The sequence below is a fragment of the Struthio camelus genome, chromosome 2, assembly GCF_040807025.1.
Source record: "Struthio camelus isolate bStrCam1 chromosome 2, bStrCam1.hap1, whole genome shotgun sequence".
Classification (NCBI taxonomy): domain Eukaryota; kingdom Metazoa; phylum Chordata; class Aves; order Struthioniformes; family Struthionidae; genus Struthio; species Struthio camelus.
In genome coordinates this window covers 101,105,996-101,124,001 of record NC_090943.1, presented here as the reverse complement: position 1 = coordinate 101,124,001, position 18,006 = coordinate 101,105,996, and the positions used below count along the sequence as shown (strand labels likewise).

Below are 18,006 nucleotides of genomic sequence, written 5' to 3'. Positions count from 1 at the left end.
GGGGCGGCGCGGGGCATGCTGGGAGGTGTAGTCCCCGCTGCCGTGGCGCCCCCCCCGCCTCCTGCCGCTCAGGCGGGAACCAAACTGCGACTCCCAGCATGCGCCGCGCGTCGCCTGGCGTCACCATGACGCACTTAAAGGCCTGCCCGGTGCCTTCGCCGTCTCGTTGCCGCCGCTCCGCCCGCCGGTTGTCAGGAGCGGGAGGAGGTGACGGCGCTGCACCGCCCGGTCTCCCCTCCGCGGGGCTCGGCTCCCCCGCTTCCCTGTCGCGGCGTGGCGGGCAGCCATGCGAGGCGCGGTCCTTTCCCCCTAACGGCCGCCTCAGCGGGCGGCGGCGCCGGCCTGTCCCCCTCTGTGCCCGTAACTGCCCTGCGACGCCTGAGGGGCCCGGCCCGGAGCGGAGCCACCCGCCGAGGGGTCGTCCATCCCCCCCCGGGCCGGGCCCCGCAGTGGTGAGCCGGCCGCGATTAGCCGGCGGGGGAGCCGTCGCGGCCGCGGGGCACAAGCGGCCTGGGAGGGAGCCCCCGCGCCCAGCGGCGGGGACAGGCGCCCGGCAGCATGTGGCAGAGCATCGGGCTGACCTTGCTGGTGATCGTGGCCACCCTGGCCTGCGTGCTGCTCTTCATGTTGTGCGGTAAGTCCGGCCCCTTCCCCTCGGCGGTGTGGGGGCGGAGGGGGGGGGAGGTCTGGCCTGGCCCGTGTCTCTGGTGGCTTCCTCCCCGCTTCCCCGCTCGCATTGACTCAGGGTGCCCTGGGGGGCGTGGGAGCGCGTGCCGCTCGCAGCACCACCCCCCCCACTTTATTTCCAAATATTTTTGATGCTTGAAATGCTTCGAGAGCTTAATTCGGAGAATAACGGTGAAGCTGACAGCGCTGCTGAGCAGTCACTCTGTGCAGCTTCTTTGAAACGCCAGTGAACGGAAGTAACTTCCTCCTGATTACCCCACTTTCGATTTTAGTTTGCTAGGGTACATTTTGAGCAGTATTGGAGTCATATAAAGAAAAGCTCCCAAGATACTTTTTTTAACGCAGGGTTATTTAAATGGGAGGCACAACTTGCAGGTCTCTTGGAGTTCTTGGAAGGAATCAGCAGCACAGTGAATGTGGCTGATTGTGATCAATATGGTGAACTTAGAGTTCAGAAAAGATCGAACTCCAGCTGTGCTGCAGCCTGTGATGAAAGATTTGAGAGATAAAAAGCCGGGTCCTGGATGGTTCTATAAATGACTTGGAAAAGCAAGGGGGCAAAGGGAAGACATTTACAACTTACAGGAAATTGTTAATCATAGTCAAAACTGCAGAGCATTGCAGAAAAATCTTGCAGTATCAAGGGCCTGGATAATGAAATGGCAGATGAAATCAAGTGTTTTTAGCACATGTGAAATAAGGCACACAAGAGAAAATGTGAAATGTGCACTCACAATAATGAGATCTAACTGAGCTGTTGGTATCCTGAAGGAAGAATTAGTTGAAGTCATTAAGAACATTTCTCTAAAGTATCCATCTAATGTTTTGTAGCAACAAAGTCAAATCAAGCATTAGAAGTTTGATTTTTTTTTTTTTAAAAGGTCATTACATTGCTACAGGAATCTATGACAGTGTTTGAGACACAGGCATATATTCCTGTTACCTTATTAAAAAAAAATCCTTTTTATGTTAAGAAGGATGGCAAGAACTGTGTAATGATTTCTATATGAAGAGATACAAAATAAGTTAGACATGCATGCCTAACCTGGAAAATAAATGATTAGATGAAGACGGTAGTTATACAGCTGAGTAGAGAGGACAGGATAAACAGGGAATGGTTGCTCAGTTTCATCATGACTGAGGAACTGGAGTACAGCAACAGGATTAAAACAAAAGGAGGGAGTGCTCTTTTACACAGTGGAATTAAATTGAAGTCTCATTAACAAAGACTGTTTTGAATGCCAAACCTTTATTGACTTTTTTCTTTCATGAAGGAAAATTCCATCAAGGTATTGACACTGCAGTACTAATGCCTTTTTAGGATAAGGAAATTTCTGAGCTACACGTTACTGGGACTTTGAAGGCGTATGAGGGGCAATGCATCTTGTATACCTTCCCTGGTCTTGTCCTCTTTCCCTCTGCGTCCCATGCTGTCCATGGTTAGAGACAGAATAGTGACCTAAGTGGATCTTTGCTCTGAATGCTATAGCTGGATTTTTTTGTTCTCTCTCTCTGTATCTATGTTCAGAAGGTGTTGTCTGGCAATTTTCCGATTCTTGAAGATGTAATGTAGTACTTGCGTTTTTTATGCTCTCAGAGTATGTGTTCTTTAATTAAAGAGCATCTCATGCAAGTAATGCTGAAAGAATAAAATGATTTTGCAACATGTTCAAAATCAGAAACTAGGCCTTTTTGCTTATTTTTCAGGAGGTAACAAATGGTGGCATATGCTGAAGGATCTCATTAACTTTGCCTAGTAGCTTAAGTAAGCACTAGAGAAGTTAAAGGGTTTATTTGCTACCTTTAAAAGTGGTTAAAGTGGTTTATAAATACTTAGCCATTTAGAGTTCTGCATTTTACAATAAACATGGATTCAATGACTATTTCACTTAGAATCTTTCATCTGTATCTTCTTTTAAATAGAGCTTATGAAATGGTTGCTAAGTTAAGTAGATCAAAGTACAGGAAGAAAGCACAGGAAGCTGCTATCTCCATTGTTTTGGTAGGGAGGAGAAAGTTTTAACTGTCTTACAGTTAGAAGTAACTCTATGGATTTGATAATGATTTATAGGATTGGATAATTCTTCCCCCCAAGCATTTGTTAATTTGTTAGTACTAGTACTTGTGTCATTATTATGGAAAACATTCAAGGAAGTCAGTGTTAAGACCACTACTAGAGAAACTGAGTAGTAAGCTATTTCCAACCTAAAGGCTTATTTGTTCCTCCCATAGCCAGTTTCTTATCCACCTTCTTGCATATGAATGGCTGTTCTTTCCTGCCTATTAGTCTCCCAAGGAGACTGAGTGCTATGTATCGATATATGTAAATGCCAGCCAGTGAGACATGCACGTTCATGGACAAAGTTGACACAAGAGTGCCTGGATATAAGCTTGAATAAACTTAATTTGATGATAAGAATACTTTAGTCATCTAAGAGCACTGCTGAAACAGCCTTACAGATGGGACTTTACTGGGTTAAGAGGCTAAAGAACTGTAAGTTGGTTTTTGTGGCTGATAAAAGGACTTACAGTGTGAATGTTTGCCAAGAACAGTAGTCTTAATTCAGGAGCTATCCTAGGATCATGTGAATTTTGGTTGCTTATCACAAATGTGATTTAATAAGTACTATGAAAGCTGCAATAATGAGAAAGAAATGCCATTTTTATTGTTCTTTTAAAGTAAAAAGGTAAAACTCACAACATGTTAACTCTATCAGAATAAGTCATTTGGACTAATTTAATGTTCAGCCATGTGAAAAGTAAATTCACATACCTAAATTAGGCATTTATTTCTATTAAAATCCTTTGAATAAGTCACCCAATTGCTTTCCTTTAAGCACTTCAGGGTGCCTGCAATTGCTACTTTTGCTGCTAATCTGAATTTGTTAGTAAGCACTGAAAGCTTGCAGCTAATGAAATCTCTATTTGTAAACTGAGCACATCTGACATAGAAACTATTGAGAGACTACAAATATAGCTGTTTTTCAGTTGCTCTTTTAAAAGCAGGACTAAAATAACTAACTTCCGCTCTTTACTTCCCATCTTTTCTGACTGTCTTTGTGGCTTGTCTTGAGGTGACCTCATATTCCTTCTACCATGTATCCCATGTTTCTGTGCAGATAATAGGAATTCATGCCTAATCAAGGAGATATGATGAAATACCAGCCAAGGTGAACTCTAGGACTGCTTACCCCTGTATACTTGTTTTATTTTCTTAGTGTAGTAATGTGTTAAGCTATATGCAATTGCAGAATATCTCATCTGGCAAGAGATGCTAGTGAAACGTGGTTTGACATTAATGAGCTTAAAAACAAAGTTGTGCAACTCAAGGTGTGAGAATCAGTGTTGATGAAACAAGTGTGTGGTTTGTTTCACAAGTCTGAATTCAGTTGCAGATGGGAAAACATCTGAGCCCTAAGTTCTACCTTAACTTTTCTTTATTTAAACAGTCTTGTAATTGTCTTAAGAGTGAGTCTCAAAATACTTGAAAGGCAAGGAAAGTCTTGTCTGATTAGATTACTTTCTTTGAACTGACCTCTTCTTTGTTACCTAATACAAATGGGAGGTAGGAAAAGGGTGAATTACCTAACTATTAGTCAAAAGTCTGAAATAATCTCTATATGTGGTAGAAGGTTGGATCAAACAGGATCGGGTTTAAGGAGTAATGCAGAATAGGCAACACATAGCTTAATCTTTTGTTATTGTAATATCTGCATAGTGTATGCTTTCATTACTCTGACCTTCTCCATAGCAAAGCTATGCCTTGGGGCAGTGATATTATCTTCATCTTAAAAATGGCACAGCATTGAAGTGACTCATCGTCTGTGGTCACAGACGATACCTAACGAAGTTTGGTGTGAAATCTTGTTACAAATCTCACGCTAGCTTTCTGAGCTCTACATGCAGTCCTTCAACTCTTTTCTTCCCCTCTTCTATAGACCTATAAGACCTTGTGATGGACACTGTAGTATTTGAGAGCTATACAGACAATGTTCAGCTTGATAATACCACAATCCTAAATTAGTCTTCAGCACATTGCGTAGTAGCATGCTATTTTCAAATCAGTAGGGCCACAGAAGTAAAATGATCTTGCAAGACTGCGCAGAAAGTCAATACTAGAGTGAGAAATAGAACACAGTTCTCCAAGATAATCTTATGTTGTTACCATGTCACCTTACTTCCTTTCTTGGTTTGATTTGCATTTCACAGAATAAGGTTCAGGCTGTTTTATCCCCTACCTTCCCTGTTACCTTTGGGGCTTTTTTGTTTGGCAGTCTTCCTCATTCAAATAGGAGAGGAAGATGTGCTCCAATACAGAAAAACCCTCCCACTTTTAGTTTATGCTTACAAACCAGTGTAAGATAAATAGAGTATAGGGACCCTGAAACTTGTGCCCTTCACTTTTTGAGGTGGATTAACCTATTGTAATCAGATTATTTCTTTCCCTTTTACAAAGAAGTAGGTGTAGGAAGCAACAGAAAAAGTTTTTGTAAAAACTTAGTCAAGTCCTAAAATCTTCATAGCATAACATCATGATATGACATAGATGATACACACTTCTGAGTCACTTAATGAGACTTTGACTCATGGTCACATTTTCACAATTCATATGTATCACGATTTACAGCACGGCTGACATACTGATGGCACAGTGCTGAAGGTGGCTTGGAAGTCTTTGGATGGCATCTAGCTGTGGCATTTTAGATGAGATAGTGGCTCCCAGCTTTTACTGAGTACTAAGCTCTGCAGGGGCTGTGAGCTGCCACTTTGCTCGAATGCAAAATACTGTCTGTTTGTGATAAGCTATGTTCCTGGTCCCTGGATTCAGACCTCTGCTGTAGCCAAGAGCTAGAACCACATGCTTGTCATTATGACGACATACTGTTGACCTGGCTTGCCCCTTTGAATGACAGCTTCTTCCACAGATTAGCATAGAAATATTGGTCTGGCATATCATCACTGCTTGTTTTTGCTGAAGGTGTATTGCAGCTGTGCCATTTGACTGCCACAGCTTCTTTCAAGCTAGGAAAGACTTGGAAAAAATAAATGGCTGAAGAAAATAATAAGCACTGAAGGACTGATTCAAATCAAACGTTGTGTGTGGTGAAGTTAAACCATCAGAATTTCATTGAGAATGTAGTTTGTCTGAATGAACTGAAAGCATTTTAGACACAAGCTGGTGATGTGAATTACTTGTTCAGCGTGAGCTCTGCAGCAAAGTTAATTGTGAAGCCAAGTTGAGATGCATGCAGAGAAGACAGGCCAAATTGAGAAGCATAAAGACAAGACAGGCAAAGATGCTTATTTTCCTTTTGTGTACTAAGCTATATTTTAAAATATACTATTTTGTACTTTGCAGTTATTCAGTGTGGAATGGTGCCTAGTGTTACTGTTCTGTAATATTTTAAAAATGTTTGGGAAATTAATAGATAGAAAACACATTGTCATCTGATTTAGAAATAAGTCCACCTTGAATCTGTCTCCAGACTTTGTTTTCATGCAGCTAGTTGATATTGCTGCTGGAGAGAGTCTCTTTTCTCCAGAATAACTGGAGAAAAAGTTCTTTAGTAGACTGGTCATTTCCAAGGTGTTTCTTATTTAAGTGTTTAGCAGGTGTGGGGTAACAGGGAGCCTCAACTGAAGAGGCACTATTAACTTAATTCAAATGGATGTGTTTTCTTTTAAATCCATCCAAGCCTGCACTATAGCTAGAGCAAGTGAAAGAAAAATCTACTTAAATTATTTTATGGACCTAAGTGTCTGATGTAGTCTTGGAGATGCAATCTTTCATGTAGAATCGGACAGGGGGGCTATGTGTGTGGGGGGAGTACCTTTAGGAAAAGCAATATTGGGAAGTGGTTCAGAAAAGACATGGCAACTTCAACAGTAGATTGTCCTTCCTACTATCTTTGGATAAATTTCCTGTAACTTTGTTTATAATGCACTGTATGGTGGTTCATTTCATCTGTCTCTTACTGCAGGTCTGGTTGTTTAATATTGACTGATTATCTGCTGTCTTGATTGTTTCCTTGAGAGAGAGAGAGAGTTTTGAAATCCTTGTTTATGGCACTTGGTACTTTGAATATTCAGACCACTGTTATAACTAAAATTAAATCTTAAAAAAACCCAAAAGCTACTTTTCTTAGAATGTCTGAAGATGAACTGTAAATATTCTTTGCCATTTCTTTTTAAATTGTAATTTGTGTTAAGTGGCCTGTTTGCGTTTGCTTCAATTGATGAAGAAAGCATATGATGCACTTTACCCAGCAAAAGTTAGACTACCTCTCTTACTGGACAGTTTATTTATACCAGATATTCAGGTCACACTTCTCTAAAGTTTCCTATACTTTTATTTTGGGAAAGCCCAAAATATTTTGGCCTCTTTCTTTTTCTGTGGTGTTTTCTGGGAGTAATGTGGTATGTTTTGCCTAAATTCACTTTAGGTACTTTAAGATTAAAAACAAAAATTTGATGAGAAGTTTTTGCCCTATGTAAATCCTTAACTAGACTTTGTAGAACATACTGCGTGTTTTTCAGGCACTTCCAAATAGTGTACCAAGTTTTGGCTCTGCACAACAAAGAGCCAAGAGTTGAAGAAAACACTTCTTAATGCTTGTAGTCGTCTGCTAAGGTCTTGTTTTCCTGTTATACCAAAGGAAAATAGGTAAAAATATTTTATGCATTTTCTTTCCCAGGTGGCCTAGAAATGAGCATGGCTTTTGGAAATTGGATTACTCTTTAATGAGGTTTAAAGCCATGAGAAAAATGAGAATTGATTTATGATCTTAAAGATGTGCTATAGATCCCAGGGACCTGAAATAACTTGCTAAAAACTGTTTCCATTGAGAGGTAGCTCTTTGAATTCTTACCTTGACATATGAAAGAAAAAGATAGCTGACTGCCTTTGAGGGTTTTTTTAATGCAGGGATTTCTAATGTACTTTGGGGTCATCAGATTGAATTTAATCGTAAGTCACTTAAAGGCTCATCAACTCTTAATGGAAAAGGGCGTTATTTGGTGTAAGTTTTAGGAATTAAGTTAGGTCATAATAGGTTGTCATATAAAAGCTTTCCCTCAACTCTCCTCAGCAGGAGAGAAGTTAGGGAAGTTAAGTCTGCAGGACATAGTGTTGCAGGACAGATGGGAAGGGTGGGATCTTGTTTCTTCCTGAGCAACTGCCTGTTTGTATTAGCATGGCTCCAATTCCAGAAGAGGAAGAGAACTAGTGGTGCTGTGATTGCATGTATTGCCATTTGTTAGTGTTTCTTCCCCTTTCTTAATACACTTCTGTTTTTGTCTGTGCCCAGAAGTTTGCTGTTTCTGCTGTGTATTTGGGAGGACTGGTTTTGTTATTTTGGCATAAATAAGGCTCTTTATTTCCGTAGGTCAGCAGTATAGACTTGAATGGCAAGATCCTATGAACAGAAAATGAGATATTAATAGTGCTAAGCAAGACACTGTTTCTGATACTGCAAGTGATGCTTACATAGCACATGATTTTAGATGATTAAATTTAATCCTAGTTGTCTGTGAAATACACAGTTAGGTTACACTTCTGTTTTATAGACTATGACACTGACTGCCTAGCTAAAGGGGAAAATATATCATTAGTCCTAGGTAAAACTCCAGCCTCTCTCAATCCAAATGCTTAGATAAATGAGATTTTTAAAAGGAAGGTTCTGGGTTAGATTTAGATACAAACACACTTGCCTTTTTTAAGTCTTGGCTACCTGTTCTAGAAACACTTATTTAGAAGAGGAGGGAGGAACTGGATCTTAAATATTTTTAAAGAAAGATTTAAGAAATGTGACCATCTCAACATAATACCTATTTTGTCTATTACCTATATTACCCATTTTATAGTTGTGGAACTTAAAGCATTTTAGCACTGGAACAGAACTGAATAAAGTTGTATAAATTTACCAGAGAATGTTAATTTTCCTTTAGTGGGATTTTAACATGGTAAGAAAATACCTTGAATATGGATGATATGATCATCTAGTGAATTATGATTTAAAAAACAGATCTTATGAATTTTAGAACAGTATTTATTGTAAAGCACAGTTTTAATTTCAAGATCAAGTGTGCTTCACAGGGATTATGTAATGAAACTTTTCAAAACCACCATGTTTTTTTTATATTTTTCAGAAGGATGGAGTGTTTCCACAGTAGGGTTGGAAATCTGAGTGTTACCTTTTTACAATGCGTATGTAATGAATCCTGCTTCCTTGCTTCAAAGAAAAGGAACTTAGGTAGTTACATCTGCCAGTTAAGACCTATATCTGTGCAAATGTAATCACTCACTTATTACTTGCTGTGGCAGGATAATTCAGAACATGTTCAGGTCTTTGAGGCTTAAACCTCTTCCTCTGGATGAGGACAAACTCTCAAGCTGAACTGGTACCTGCAGGACTGTGGAAAGGAGTGGGTGTGGCTTGGCAGGGAGTGTTTTGAGGTTAAGAGTTGGTAAGTAATTAGTGGACGCGCTCACTTTTTGGTATGCTTTGACTGATAGGTGAGTTTCAATTTATATGGAGTAACAGAACAAAACCTTTTCTCTTTGTCTCTTGCAGGCTGGTATGTGGTCTGGCAGTTGTTTCTGTCTAAATTCAAATTCCTGAGAGAACTGATAGGTGATACGGGGTCCCAACACGGGGACAACGAGCTTTCAGAGACTGAAGCTGAACAGGAGACTCCACCGTCACCACAGAGAGGTAGACAGAAATCAGCTCGCCAGCGAAGGGCACCTGCAGAAGAAACATCTTAAAATACTCCCTTGGACTACTAACTAGCTATGAATGGTTAAGCACCTCTGCACTGTCTGTTGTTCAGTGGCTTGATCTTACTGAAAAACTGACTTAAAAGGTAGTGTAAATACCTGTGAACCTTTACTTCTGAACTACACACGTATGCTACTTTAGTAGAGGCTCAAGGAGGGCTTTGGCAGCAAGTCATAGAGTACTGGAAGAAAGAAGGGATAGAGAGAAAAATATCTATCAGAAGAATGCAGAGCTGCTGTACCTTCCGTTCCTGCAAACATGAAAACACTTTCTGGACCGTAGCCTAAGCCTTTGCATTAGTCTAAACATGGTAAATGCTTCAGACTTGAAATGGTTGATAAATTATTTTTCCCTTACAGCAGTACAGGAACTTCTTGTGAAATTGAGTTTTATTTCCTTGGCTATATATAAAGATATATATTTTTTTTCCTTCAACCTTGTAAATGCATGTGAACTTGAATAACAGTTGAAAGAATATCCTGCTTTGGAAAGTATTCTAAAGTGAGACTTCAGTTACATTTTAATATAAAAAGTATAAATGAAATAAGAAAAATGAATATCAAATGCACATGATGTGGAGCTTAATCTCCTTTAAGAAAATGGATGATAGTCCTGATTTCTTGGTTTTGACATCAGAAAAGGGTTACAGATAAAACAGTCCTGCCTGATTTCTGCGTGTTCTTTCTGAGCCTTTTACTCTTAGCCCAACTTCTGTTGGACAGGGGAAGGAGCTTAGATTAAGTACTCACTGTTTAGTTTTCTGAAGTGTCATCTTTGTCTTCTAGGGTCTAGGTGCTTCTCTAGCTTACTTGATACGCTCTTACATCAGGTATTTGGTACCAGATATAACTTTTTTCCTGGAACCAATTAATGCATTCTGACCAATTTGGTAGACACCACTGTAACACTTTGATAGTGTTATAGCAGTGAATTTGGTACCTCGTGTTTAGTAGAGATCTTACTGATTTTTACCAGTAATAAGCAGTTGCTTCTGTTTTTAGAATATGAATTATACAGTTACGTCCACATTGTACTCCAGAATTAAGAGCTCCAATTCTGTTTTTTAGCAACTCTGGAGATTGATTGCATGAGATATTTGGAAAGAGGAGTGTGCATGTGCCACCTCTGATGTGTGTGTATGGGGGAAGACTACCCAAAATATCTGTTCCATGGGCAGCTTCAAGCTTTCTCTTAACACTTTGGTACATGGTGATGTTTGGATCATTGTTCCCTGTATTTTAAAAACTATATTAAACAGGACTCCAAAGTGGTCTTGTACTTTCAGCCATTATGAAGTTTAAGCCTGTGACTTCCAAACTTGGTTTGATTCATTCACGCTCAGCTAAAACCAAGCAACATTTAGCTGTTTGATCAAATAAACTTTCATCTGGGAAAAGAGCACTCTCTTTAGTGCCTTTGTTTTAATTTGTCAGTCTGTGAATACTGCTAAAAGCTATTGGGAACTTACAAGCTATTGTTCCATTAATAAAATGGTTTAGATGGTTCAGTATTCAAGTATGTAAGATCTGCCCTGTTGTTCCTTGGGACTCTAAAAGTCTATTTGTGTTTACTGGCATGTGTGTGTAAGCATGCTTTGTATTACAGGGTTGCATTTTCCAGCATGATTAGACAGTGCTATGCACATATGTAGAAATATTGATAGTCTCCTTCATATAGTCTTTTTGCTGACAAAGAAATGCCTATTTATGTTTCTATAGTAGTAAAATTCACATCTATTCAAACTAATCAAAAGCATTCAAATTCTTTTCACTGCTGCTTTCAGTTGTTTGCTCTGCACAGCGTAATGTGAAATGAATGATATTTATAAATTTTTGTCACATGATTAGACTTTCAGCTCAACAGTGCTAATCAGGTACTGGACTGTCTTTCTCTTTTAAAAAAAAAATCTTGAACATCTTTGTCCTGAGCATTGCTTATTTGGGTCTACAAAGAAAGGTTTTTGTTCTGATGTAGAACACTGACACTCCACTTGCACTTCAGTTATAGCTATACATAAGTGCGCTGAAGATGGCAAAGGGTTGATGCTTGTAGTCTCCAATTGAGATAAATGACAGTTAAGTCTGTTTCTAGGTCTGGTAGCTGTGAAGAAAAGTAAAATTACAGCAATATACATATATAGCCAAGGTAGTTCTTGACATGTAGGAATAAAAATTTTGGAGCAAGTTAATGAAGTTACACGTGGGTTTGAATGCTGACACTGACCAAATATGCAATAAGATGATAGTTAAAACTAATGGACGTGAAACCTCTGGGAAGCTCATCTCCTGTAGTTGAACAGCTTCCTTCTGTTGCCTGCAATACGTAGGTGTACATTTCACTCCCCAAGTTTATTTTCAATCTTTTTTTAAACAGCTGACACTTTTTGTTACTGTTGTTGTGATGTAGCTGCCAATAATGCTGTCTGCCTACTGTATAACGTTCGTAATCTTCCTAGTAGCAGGAAAAAGCTTACATTATGAGGTTAGAAAGAATTTTGCAACACTGATTCTGTCAATGTGTATTTTTTTCCTATTAAGAGTCCATAGTTTAAAAAAAATCTTTGTACAGGGCACTTTGCTCAAACTTGTGAAAGTGAGGCTGTATGTGTGGAAAATATACTTGTAATAAGACCTATGTCATGATTGCTGGCAGTCCATTATACTTATGTCTTTGGATATTTTTTTACCAGTGTGCTTCTGATATGTTACTGATTGATAAGCACTTAAGTTTGAATTGACCCATTCAAGTCAGAACTTATGAAGACAACAGGTTACACAGTTGATTTTGTTCAGCAGGGTTTATTTTTTAAACTATATATTGCCTTATTGTTGCAGCTATTCTACTGAATGTACTTTGAATTCTTAATTTAAATACATTCATATCACTTTTGTATCAGGGGCCATGTAACTTTGAATAAGCAGCGATTATCTGTATTCTGTATGACAGTTGACTGAAAAAGGTTACTGCCATGAAGGCTGGAACAAATGTGTAATGTAGACTGGAAAAATACATTAAGTTACAGTTAAAAATTGAGAAAAAGTGTAGACAACTGTTCCTGCCAAATTCATAGTTCATACCTATTAGGGAGCCACTAAGGTTGTTGTTGTGGTGATTAATGTTAGCCCATGAGGCTGATTCTATGCAGTTTATCCACTAAGCACTGCTGCTCTAGCTGTTAGCAGTAAATGCCATATACTGTGCTGCAATCTGTGAGCAACTTGCTGCTTATTATCAGGTTTTACACTGAATTAGACCTGTGTGTGTACTTCTGTTTTGTTTGGAAATGACCAGCATAAAGAATGTCAATAAGGTCATTTGCCTCTTCAGTATTAAGATACTGTATGTAATGCTTCTGTGGTTGTCTGTTTTCATCATGTTAACTGTTTTAACTGACTGTACAGATAATGAAAAATAAAGTAACTAGACTTGATACAAGTACTTCATTTGAGTGGTTTTTGGGGGAGGGAGGTTGGAATGGTATCTTGCTTATAAAATAAGGTTTCTTATTTAAGCATGCAACAGTATGCAAGAAGACTTATCAAAAGTCAGATTCTAGCTGATTATAACACCTACAGAAGACTTGAACTTAAAAAAAAAAATCCAGGTTAGTATGCATCCTTTAGAAAAATTATTACAGATCATTTTCTGCCTTATCTTTTATAAGTTGTCACTTATTTTTAGCAAGTAACTCTCCCTCTGGTTTTGGTACTTTTAACGGTGCTTAATGACTTTTTAGTTTGCCTGAAAGTGTGTTGGTAATGTAAAAGGCTTTTAATCTGGAATCAAAGATCCTGAACAAGAGAAGAAAATAAGAATGTGCTTCCTCCCTGATTGCTTCTGTGAGTAAAATGCACAAGTTGAGTCCTGGATATTTTTTATTGGTATGCTTTTTGATCTTGAGGAAATGCACTGGTTCGCTATTGCCCCACTTTTCTCCTTTGCGAAGATGGGCTACTAAAAGAATGTAGTGGAATGCTGGAGCATTATGCAGCTTACATACTTGGGGATTTTTTGACTTTAACGTTTCAGTTGTAGATAGGTGTAGGGGGGAGGGTGGTGGTAATCAATGAGTAGCTGGTATCTGATACCAGCCAATATACCAGATATGGCTTGTAAAATGCATGCTTGCTTTTCTACTTTGACACTGATTGCAAGGAAACATGACCATCATCTGTCCTAGCAGGGTGAATAAAGTTACTGTTGTGTTACATGGCTCTGTCAGAAGTTTCACAAAAGGCAGCATTTACCAATACTGCTTCTCCCCCACAGGTACCCCTGTGTTGTCTAGGATTCTCTTCTATCCTTTCCAATTAATACAGATATAAACTCTGTAAAACACAAGCTTGCTTGGTTTATAGTTATTGATATAACTACTAATTATATTAATATATTTTTTACTTAAGATTAGACTAGAAACAGGCAGGGTAAACATGTTGAGTTTTATATTGAACCTTAAAGACATACTAGCCTTATTCTCCGTGTAGATTGGGTGCCAATTTTTTGAGTGTCCCAGTTATCCATACAGGTATTTTTAGTCAACAAAATGTTATCTCTGAAAGCTGAATAGATTGTTTTTTTTTTCAGACTGCTTCATAGCCTGCCTGTGTAAAAAAGAAGAGAAGGGCCTACATCGGATCCTAACAAGTAGCAGTGCTGAACTTGGGTGCCTTTCAGACAAAAGGAAGTGGCAAGGTAGATCTATAGATGGACAGAACAGTGTTATGGAGTGAATAGCAGAAAGCCAGACTTCTAACTTGATTAAATCAAGTTAGAAGAAAGCAGAGGCAAACTTGGGAATCGCAGATTTTTGCAGAGGGTAGCTAAATAGAAGAATGAGGTTGCTAAAAGTGAGGGGAGAGCAAGGAGCTAACCAGTGTTGATATCTGAGAGCTTTTAGGATATAAAAAGGTCCTATATATAGGTCACCTTTTGACCTGCAGGAGGAGGTACAGGTGTGGAAATCCATGAGACAGAAGGAGGCTTTTAGAGGCAGGAGATAAGGATAACATGAATATGCCTTTCACTCTTTTTCTTTTTTAAAAAGAGACGCTGAGATCAATAGAAAAGCTGCTTAATGTGGTCAATTTAGGGTCACTGTCAGTGTTACACATGTATTGTCTGCAATGTACCCTCCTCTTCTAGCGTGCTTTATGTGGACTGCTCCTGGACTCTTGCTGAATGCTGTCAGTGCACTTGGCCTCACATGGGTAAGAAATAGTGTCCTCTATCAGGGAGCTGTGGCCTGGTGGGTACTTCTCTGTGAATCCTTCAGTTGGATCTGTGCATTCTGTACAATTCAGGGGCCAGATTTTTCCTCCCCGTTACAACTTCCAGCTTTCTATGGAGAAGGCATGAAAACCATGCCTTGCAGAATTTAAATTGCCCTGCCTTTAGTGGAATAATTTAGCAACCAGGAGGTATGTGTACCCTGTGTCCTTCTTAGACCTGCTGTAGCTCATTATCTGTAATATCAATTTCCTCCATGCTAGAGAATTTGAATGTTTCATATCAGGATTTGAAAGTCACATATCACCAAATATTTTGTTCATGAAAAGTGCTAGCTCTGGCTTGAGGCAAGTCTTACCACTTCTCTGTGCTAGGTTGGATCACTGTTACTGTGTTAATGCTGAATACTACTCCTGTTACAATCAATCTTTGTCTTCCTAGCACACTGCCCTGCTTCTTCCCAGTTAAGGATCTAACCAAAAACCTTCTGAAAACTTTCTTGCCTTTTTTCAAGTTATTACAGCCTCTGTATCCTGACTCATCCCCTAAATGCCAGATGATTGGCAGTTAGCCTTTTTTTGTTCTGTTAAAAATGTCAGGCAACATCCATGCTATGAAAGAACATGTATTCACATACTGTACTATACACCAGTTACTTCCTATGTGAGTGGCTTCAGTTTTCAAGAATCTAAAGACTTACTCCCTTTGAGTCCCATAAAACCCTACTTTGAGAACTTCCTAATAGAAACAGGAGGCCTGCTGCAGTGCTGTAAATCTGAGCAGTTGTGAGAGGCTGTGCTCAGTGCAGGGCACTGGTGTCTGAAAGAAGGCAGCTGGCACGAATGGACTACTCTAACAGTTAATGCCGTTAGCTCAGGCACATCAAGTATGCATCATCAATTAAATTCTCTGGAGCTGATAAAACCCCTAAAGTTTATTTTGTTTCCTGGCTAGATGTCAATGCATCTGCTATAATTTTTGATCCTGGCACAGCATCGCCTCTCCAGGAACAGAACTGATTTGACTGATTTCTAGCTTCAATAGAGTGGGAGCACGCTCCAAACAACTGGCAAGAGTACTTTCTTGTAGGAAGATGCTCATCCTTCTTCCAGAGCAGCAAAGCGGGGAAGGAGAGGGAGAAAATATGCAAGGGCAGAAAGCAGGGAACTGGCAATTTCACTTTGTGAATTTGGTTCTGAGTTCTTCCACTGACTTTTTGTATAATCTGTATATAGCCTCTTTATCTTCCTAAATCACAAGGCTTATTTAACATTTGCAACATTTAAATATTAGCAATGGCATTTATTGCAGCCTTAGTTTTATACTTTCTAAAAGATTTCAAATATGGAGGGTGGACTTGATTTTTGCTTTTCCTTGTCCCTGATTCCAAGAAATCCTCCCATTTCTCTGGGTACTGAAATAACAGGATGGACATGCTGCTTCCTGGACCGACTTCTTAAAAACCTAGTGAGTTGTTCACAGTGCGGATTTTGTCTGAAATTCTGGGGGATTTTGATAGCAAAGGTCAATAGAAACAGCTTTGGGCCTGGCTTTTCACCGCTAGATGGCATGTGCCCTCAAGCTTTGAGGGTAGAGGGGCCCACACTGCAAGAAAAATGTTCCAGCGTCCATCTGGGCCAACGCTGTGGAGCCTCCTTAGTGTTTGCTGTTGATGTGTTTTTAGTAGTTCTGTTGGAGTTTAATTTAAGTGGGAATTACAGGGGCAGCTCCTTGCAGGAGATGAGACTGCCTCTTATTTGCCCATAATCCTCATGCTAAGAGAGCAAAAGTTCTCAGAGTTTCCCTGCTGGTTATTGGGCAGCTGCTTTCCAGCTACTAAAACAAACACTCATGATCAGCTCACTTCAATATCAGAATTGCAGGGAAGCTCTTTTGAGAGACCTGAGGACAGAGGGCATATGTCATATTGGCACAGTGTAAATCCTCATGGCTGTGTAGAAGATGCTGCTGTTGCTGTCCAAGGCAGAAGCTGAAGGAGATGCCAGAAAGTGATTAGTTATCTTTAATGCTTTTTGCATTAAAGATCAGATTCCTTGAGGAATGGGATGATGACACAGTGGGTGTTTCATTAGCTGGTAAGTTGTCCTGCTGGTTAGTCTGTGTATTCAGGCTGAGGGAGAAGTAGGGAGCGTTTTATTGTACAAGGCTTTGAAGAAACCTGATTTCCCATTATTTAGCCTGTCGTTTATAACCTAGGAGAAATGGAGTCCCCATTAGCAGATCCAACATTTGCACTTCATGAAGAAAGCTGCTGACATTTTCTGTATTTTTTTCCTGTCAGGATGGCTTGCTGGGGAAATGAGACTTACTCCAGGTGTGAGGGCACATGTTTATGTCCAGGCTACCTTCAGGTCCATTTCAATCAATCTGTAAGAGAGCAAGCTCAAAGCTGCTACATTCCTGCAGGTTTGCTATAAATGGAAAGTGGATGGAGAAGAAAAGAAGGCTTCAGCCTGGCTGCATGAAGACACAAGAGTCTGCCCAGAAGCATGATGTTAAAGGCCAGGCCTTCTTCATCCTGCTGCCCTGAAGTTGTTCATGTGCTGTTTGGGTCTGGAGGGTTGCTGCTGTTGTTTTAACAGTTTATAGCACTCAGCAAGGCAGTATAAGTCATAACTGAGGCTAAATTGTTAGGATTAAAAAAAGCAGGTGGGCTGGCTGTAATCACCTAGTAGGGACTGGGAGTAACACAGGCTCTGTTATGCTGCGGCTCTGCCTGGTAGCAGATGACTCCCGTGAGTCCCCCATGGCATGGCAGCCCTGTCTGCAGTGTGGGAGAGCACCTGCAGAAAGGGCTGCAGATCAGCTCCTGTCCAGCCACTGGCTGCAACTGCACCTTGGGCTTCTGTGGCTGCTACTTGCCCCCACCTGCTACCCAAGGCCCTGGAGGGAAGAAGTCTCCGGGATGCTGCCAGTAGGAGGAAGGATTGAAGCCAGCCTGCTGTGTATTATGTGCAAGTCCTATGACAGACTGGCTTCCTTTGCTCTTATCCTGCCTCCAGCCTGAGACTGGCCAGAGTCCATCCATTCCGTCGGGGAAAACAAGCCCCAAATCAAGCTCTCATAGCAATGAGAACAAGTCTCTCAACTTCCCTTTCATGCTGTATAGGAGAGACACCCTCTCCCCCTTCATCTCCATCTACCAAGTGACCCCAGTGTCTGCAATCACACTGGATTTTCTCCCCTCTCCATTACCCTTCTCATTCATGTTGGATGACATGAGCAGGCCATTAGTATTTCCTTTGGGACTGCAGGAAACCTTAAAAGTAATTGTAAGAGTGGGTGAGCCCGG

General features: G+C 40.2%; 1 protein-coding gene across 1 annotated transcript; it reads left to right on the top strand.

The window, feature by feature from the left end:
- Nucleotides 1-412: 412 nt before the first annotated feature.
- Nucleotides 413-12,902, top strand: SMIM13 (small integral membrane protein 13). Its single transcript, XM_068931859.1, has 2 exons — nt 413-634; nt 9,261-12,902. Exons 1-2 carry the CDS (start codon nt 559-561, stop codon nt 9,452-9,454), a joined length of 270 nt encoding a protein of 89 aa, XP_068787960.1. The 5' UTR covers nt 413-558; the 3' UTR covers nt 9,455-12,902.
- Nucleotides 12,903-18,006: the final 5,104 nt, after the last annotated feature.

Coding starts and splice junctions, on each gene's coding strand:
- SMIM13 (XM_068931859.1), top strand. CDS start 559: ATGTGGCAGAGCATCGGGCTGACCTTGCTGGTGATCGTGGCCACCCTG. Junction 635..9,260: donor GCTGCTCTTCATGTTGTGCG/GTAAGTCCGGCC, acceptor TGTCTCTTGCAG/GCTGGTATGTGGTCTGGCAG.